The sequence below is a fragment of the Cebus imitator genome, unplaced genomic scaffold, assembly GCF_001604975.1.
Source record: "Cebus imitator isolate Cc_AM_T3 unplaced genomic scaffold, Cebus_imitator-1.0 Scaffold212, whole genome shotgun sequence".
In the NCBI taxonomy this organism is placed as follows: Eukaryota; Metazoa; Chordata; class Mammalia; order Primates; family Cebidae; genus Cebus; species Cebus imitator.
In genome coordinates, this window is record NW_016107527.1 from 2808769 (window position 1) to 2815706 (window position 6938).

General features: G+C 44.6%; 1 protein-coding gene across 2 annotated transcripts in view; it reads left to right on the forward strand.

Annotated features, from left to right (window-relative positions):
- The first annotated feature begins 3728 nt into the window (after positions 1–3728).
- Positions 3729–6938, forward strand: part of MRPL42 (mitochondrial ribosomal protein L42) — a 47908-nt gene continuing 44698 nt past the window's right edge. The window contains exons 1-2 of one of the 2 annotated variants that reach the window (XM_017548633.2): positions 3729–3831; positions 5789–5952. In XM_017548633.2, coding sequence (XP_017404122.1) covers positions 5883–5952 — 70 coding nt within the window. In that variant the 5' untranslated portion in view covers positions 3729–3831; positions 5789–5882. Of the gene's footprint in view, positions 3832–5785; positions 5953–6938 lie in introns of both variants that reach the window. The other variant, XM_017548634.2, reaches the window with a different exon arrangement.

The following is a 6938-nucleotide window of genomic DNA, read 5'->3' on the forward strand; positions in this document are numbered from 1 at the left end:
TTTGAGATGGAGTCTCACTCTGATACTCAGGCTGGAGTGCAATGGCACGATCACAGCTCGCTGCAGCCTCAGCCTCCAGGGCTCAAATGATCCTCCTGTCTCAGCCTCCTTAGTAGTTGGGATCACAGGTGCTCATGACCAGCCCAACTAATTTTGTTTACTTTTTGTAGAGACAAGGCCTCACTCACTGTGTTGCCCAGGCTGCTGCCTCGTTTTGTAGCTCCACTGGAGTGTCTCAGAGCCATCTCAAATTCAACGACTCCCAGTCGGAAGTATTCATTTCCACCCTCATCAGACTCCCCAAACCTGTTCCTATTTCAGTCTTCCCTGTCTTTTGAAATGGCACCACTGTCAAGCTAGTCATCAAAACATCACCTAAAGTGTCTTCCTCTCTCTCAATCAATCCATCAGCAAGTTAAGTCATCATTTCCAATTTCAAAATACATCTGGACTCTTTCTGTCTTTCCATCTCCACTGCCACCACCCTCCATCACGTGACTTCTTGACTGCAATACTGCAATAGCTTCCTCGCTAGACTTGCCTGCAGTCTTGCCACTCTCTAAACCACTCCACCCAGAGCAGCCAGAGTAACCTTTTCAAAACATAAATCAAATTATGTCACTTTGTGTAAAAATCTCAAGAGACAGAGAGACCATTCTGTCACCCAGGCTGGAGTGCACAGCACGATCATAGCTCACTGCCACCTTGACCTCCTGGGCTCAAGGAATCCTCCCACTTCAGCCTCCTTTTCCCAGGGTAGCTAGGACTACAGGCACACAGCACCACCTACTATATTTAATCTCCACGTATGTCCTGTGTCTTAACTCCATGTTGTCACCTCCAAGGCTTACGAAGCCCAACATGACCTGACTCTGACTCTCCTCATCTCCTGCCGCTCTCCTCCGTATACTATCTGCCCTATTCTATCATATACTACCACATACTATCTGCCCTACTGCAGTATATGGTAAGTGATTTCCACCACATTTAAGCTCTTGTGGCCGGCCATGGTGGCTCACGCCTGTAATCCCAGCACTTTGAGAGGCCAAGGCAGGTGGACCACAAAGTCAGGAGTTTGAGACCAGCCTGACCAACATGGTGAAACACCATCTCTACTAAAAATACAAAAATTGGCCAGGTGTGGTGACATGCGCCTGTAATTTCAGCTACTCAGGAGGCTTAGGCCGGAGAATCATTTGAACCCGGAAGATGGAGGTTGCAGTGAACAGCCAGGATTGCGCCACTACACTCCAGCCTGGGCGACAGAGCAAGACTCCGTCTCAAAAAAAAAAAAAAAAAAAAAAAAAGCTTTTGTTTAAGTTGTTCGCCTAGCCTAAACCTGTCTCTCCCCTCTATTCCACCAAAAATGTTGGTTTCTTTTCTGGTCTCAGCTTTGTGAGACCTTCCCTGGTCCCACTAAGTGAGTCTCACTGTTTGGGACTGGTCCCACTCTGTTCACAGCCATCAAGACTTGACATCTGGAATCATCTTTGATTCATTCTTCTTCCACTTTACACAGGGAATGTTCAGCCAGTCCAGTTGACTGCTCATTCCAGTCTGTTTCTCTTCTTTGTCCCTTCCTATTGCATAATCCAGAAACACATTGTTGCTGGCTTCGGAGGATGGACGCGATTGGAAAGGACACAGATGGGCCCTCTGTGGGCTTCTACAAAAGCAAGGATTAGCCTCCTGATATTCCATGGGAAGTGAGGAGACACACTACACAGCCCATATTTAGTTTTCTTTACTGTGTGATCTGTGTTCACTTACTTTCAATACTTTCAACCATATTCCACTTGAGGAATATGGTTCTTAACTTATTGAGGGGTTTATCAACTCCCTGGAATACATAATAAAAGTTATAGATCCTTTCTTTTTTTTTATTTTTGAGACAGAGTCTCACTCTGTCACCCAGGCTGGAGCGCAGTGGTGCGATCTTGGCTCACTGCAACCTCTGATTTCCGAGTTCAAGTGATTTTCCTGCCTCAGCCTCTTAAGTAGCTGGTACTACAGGTGCCCACCACTGGACTCAGCTAATTTTTGTATTTCTTTTTTAGAGATGGTGTTTCACCTTGTCGGTCAGGCTGGTCTCGAACTCCTGACCTCGTGATCTACCCACCTCAGCCTCCAAAAGTGCTGGGATTACAGGCATGAGCCACCGTGCTCATCCCCTGTATATCCTTTCTTAGAAAAATATACAAAAACAAAATTTTGCAAATCGTGGGAAAAGGGAATTTCCAGGCAATCACATCTGCTTTACCAGCCAATCATCTACTGTTTTGGATATTTGGCAGTGTTATCTAGTCTTTTCATTCATTCAGAAAACACTTACTGGAGACCTATAGTGAGGCCAAGCACAGTTTGAGGTGCTGGGTTGGCATATAACCCATACCTCAAGGAACAAGACAGACATATGTCTCTGCCTTCACAGAGCTTACATTGTCCAGCATAAGAGACATAAAACAAGGCCAGGAGCGTGGCTCATGCTTGTAATCCCAGCACTTAGGGAGGCTGAGGCGGGCAGATCACCTGAGGTCACGAGTTTGACATCAGCCTGGCCAACATGGTGAAACCCCATCTCTACTAAAAATACAAAAATTAGCTGGGCATGGTGGCAGGCGCCTGTATCCCAGCTACTCAGGGGACTGAGGCAGGAGAATCACTTGAACCTGGGAGGTAGAGGTTCCAGTGAGCCAAGATTGCACCATTGTACTCCAGCCTGGGCAACAGAGCTAGACTCCATCTAAAAAAAAAAAAAAAGAGAGAGAGAGGGACATTAAACGAACAAACAAATAATCAGTATAAAGTCAGGCAACGGTAAATGTTCTGAAGGAAAATAAAGCATAAAGCAGGGCATGGAATAATTGTGGGTGAGGCTATTTTAATGGTGTAGTCCTAAGATGATATTTGAGAAAGGTCTGTATACAGTATGGTCATGAGAAGAGGTGAGAGAAGAGCATTGCTGGCAATGGGAACAGAGAGTGCAAAGGTCCAGGGGTCTTTCCTTCCTCCAAAGATGGAAGGTGAGGTCCAAGATTATGCATAATTACTTCCTCCCGTAATAGGTAGCCAGCACAGTTCTGAGGGCACAATGCCAGGTTTTTCGAGTGGAGGGCCTCTCCAGGTTCTGATTTCAAATGTCCAAATCATAGCACCCACATTTCAGGGCTTCTCTGGAATGTCTTTTCCCCAGGGAAACTTTAACTCATCTACTAAAGGGCAATCTACTATTTCTCTGAATATTAAGATTTTAAAAAAATACATGTATGCTCACACGGTGGCTCACATCTGTAATTCCAGCGCTTTGGGAGACAGAGGCGGGAGGCTTGCTTGAGACCAGCCTGGGCAAGATAGCGAGACCCCGTCTCTACAAAAAAAAATTAAAAATTAGCAGGGCTAGGTATACATGTGCCATGAAAAGAAAAAAAAAATTAGCAGGGCGTGGTGGTGCGCGCCTGTAGTACTAGGTATTTAGGAGGCTGAGGTGGGAGGATCCCTCGAACCCAGGAGGTAGAGGCTGCAGTGAGCCGTGATGACGCCACTGCACTCAAGCCTGGGCGGCAGAGTGATACTGTCTCAAAAAAAGAAAATGCTTGTCACTTTCTAAGGATATGTGTTTGGGGCAGTGATTTTGTTTTCTGGGCACCTTGTTAATGTTGCAGCCACGCCGCTACAGCTAGAGGCAAGTGACCAACCCCGCCTTCCCCAGCTGCTTTCCCACGGAGACTACATTTCCCAGAACACCTAGCGGGCCGGGAGGGCGCTCGCGGGGCTGTCTCGCAGGACGCGGCTTGAAACAAGATGGCGGGCTCGTGGTGAGAAGTTGTGAAGGTAACTGCTGCTCTCTCCTCTTCCTGTCGAGGACTGCCTCGAAGCTGGGCCAGGCCCGCAGTGCTTGTTGGCAGGTGTCGAGGTCTTCCGCCTGTCGTTCCCAGCAGGGCGAGGCTGCCTGCATCCCCAGCCTTTGTCCTTTCTGCAGAGGGGCCGGCATGTGGTCGCACGCTTCATGTAGCGCCCCCGTCATTCCCTGGCGGACGTCTGCGGGGAGCTGATGCTGCTGTGGCTCTAGGGACTCCTCTAGGTCGAAGTCTTTTGGATCTGTCCGTGTGCTCCTGGTAGCCTGTTCCTCAAACTTCGGACCCTCAGAGGCTATGTAGTTTTTGCTTTGGGGTTGAATTCCGGGCCAAGGGACTTGACCTCTGAAATGATCTTCCTGGGGTGAATAATCTCACTCCCAGCAGGGTGTGCTTGCCTCTGGGCTCTGGACAGAGGGGACCTAAGTTCCCCCAAGATATTTTGTTCGTGGTCAAGGTCAAGGGTTTACGTCCCACGTATGTCACCTATTAAGCAGTGATATACTGGGCAAGTAATCAGTTGACCTCTCTGAGCCTTTGTTCTTAATTTGTGAAATGAAAATGCCTGCTTCACAGACATGTGAAAGTCAGAGCACACATAATGTATATGAAAGTGGGTTGTAAACTAAACACACTTATGTGCTCAGGGTTAACAGTGTTAGTGTGCTAGCAGTGCAAGGTATCAGTGTGCTTGGTTTAGTCTAGCAAATAAGAGGGCCTGTGTCCTAATTCCCCTTTATCACCATTGGAGGAAGGACAGGGCTAGTCATTGAGGACTTTTTTTTTTTTTTGAGACGGAGTTTTACTCTTGTTGCCTAGGCTGGAGTGCAGTGGTACGATGTGGGCTCACCGTAAACTCCGCCTCACAGGTTCAAGCGATTCTCCTACCTCAGCCTCCTGAGTAGCTGGGGTTACAGGCATGCGCCACCACGCCCGGCTAATTTTTTAAGTTTTATTAGAGACAGGGGTTTCTCCATGTTGATCAGGCTAATCTCGAGCTCCCGACCTCAGTTGATCCTCCTGCCTCGGTCTCCCAAAGTGCTGGGAATACAGGCGTGAACCACCTCGCCAGGCCCATTGAGGACTATTAAAAACAAGGTTTAACAATGGTTATTTGTCATTTATTCACAACGGCCCATGAATACTGTGGTTGTTTTCCCCATCTTGCCATTGAGAAACTGAGGATCCTTTAGTTAATGACTTGTTCAGAGTTTCCCAGTTTGGCGGTGACTGACACTAAAGTCCTTGGAAGCAAGACGTTTAAGTTTTGTACTTTAGTTTCTTTACGTATCAGAAGAAAGATACCTCACATGATTAATACGAGAGCAAAATGAAATGGTGGTGAAAGCAACTTGGAAAGTTAAAGACCTTATACACATATAAGATGGTGACATTTTATCTGGGACTTTAGGGCGTTTATATGAGTTCCTCCAAATGAGTATTTAATATGCTAAGGATAAGGCTTCTTGTTTGATATTTATTATTATTATTAATGGCTCATGGCAGACAGAAATATTTTCATTTAATCAGAAACAGGATAGTACTGTAAGTGATGTATTATCTTGTGTATAGAACCTGGGAGGTTGTACACAGACACACTAGCATTATGAGAATAAATACTCTGTACCATTTCTGAGTGACTGTTTCAAGAGTAATTATACATTTACTGAGCATTAAGTGGAAGGAGCTGCACTGGGGGCAGAGAAGTTTGCATCTAAGAGAAATAGTGATGGATATAGTTCCAGTGGTTCTGAGCTTATATTTTGACCATGTTGCTCTTTGTCCTGTTACTAAATCATGTGGAATTGCAAAGTTGTTGAAAAGCGTTGCTTCAGTTGACTTCAAGGCAGTGATTCTTACCTTATTCTTGTGGTGTTTTAATATAACTTAAGTTTACCATGGGTAGCACTGATTTTTCTTTATCTCTTCAGCAGGAGTAGAAATTAGTATGCCTAGAAGCAGATTTTAAAGGCAGTTTCTCTTCAGAACATCTTTTTTCATACCACTTGATAAGCATCTTGAAACACCATGGCTGTAGCTGCAGTAAAATGGGTGATGTCAAAGAAAACTATCTTGAAACACTTATTTCCAATCCAGAGTAAGTGAAATTTTTTTAATGTTTAAAAAGTTTTAAACTTTTAAGAATATAGAAAATTTAAAGTGTTTAGTCATTGTATACGCCTGTAATTTGCAACAGTATTTGCAATAATGGAAAATGGGAGAAAACCTAAATGTCAGTCAAAAGGGGAATGGATAGGTCAGATGTGGTGTCTCATACCTATAATCCCAGCACTTTGGGAGGCTGAGGTGGGAGGATTGCTTGAGGCCAGGAATTTGAGACCAGCCTAGGCAATATAGGAAGACCTCATCACTAAAAACAAAGCGTGGGTTGGGCAGAGGAATGGTTAAATTATGGTATATCTTAACTGTGACTATCATGCAGCTGTTACTGACATGGACAGAACTCCAAATAAAAACAAAGCATGTCAGAACCATATTTATATGTAACTATCATATGATATATCTATCATATGATCTTGTTTGTATGTTTAAAAGATGATCTGTCATATGCATATGTGCATATGCATAAATGCAAAGGTAAAAGGTCTGGAACAAACAGTTGTTATCTGTGTAGACCACTCTTGGGATTTGGCTAAGAGCAGGCGTGAGGGACTGGTTAAGGGTAATTTTCTCTTGTTTGGTTGCATGTATTACTTTTTTAGTAGTTTTTAAAATGTGCAAATAAAGGGTAAATTCACAGTGCCATCTTCCAAAGATAATCATTGTTAATATTTTGGTGAATTCTCGTGTTTTTTTAATGTACCTAGCCATTTTTAAAAAATGAAATGTAATTTAGGTCTTTCTTTTCTAAAGAACTGTATATTTCAACATATATATATGTCGAAAACCTGTTAATACTTGTTTGACAGTCAAAGCATGGACCCAAATAAGTAAATAGAACATTAAAGGCCGGGCGTGGTGGCTCAAGCCTGTAATCCCAGCACTTTGGGAGGCCGAGGCGGGTGGATCACGAGGTCAAGAGGTCGAGACCATTCTGGTCAACATGGTGAAACCCCGTCTCTA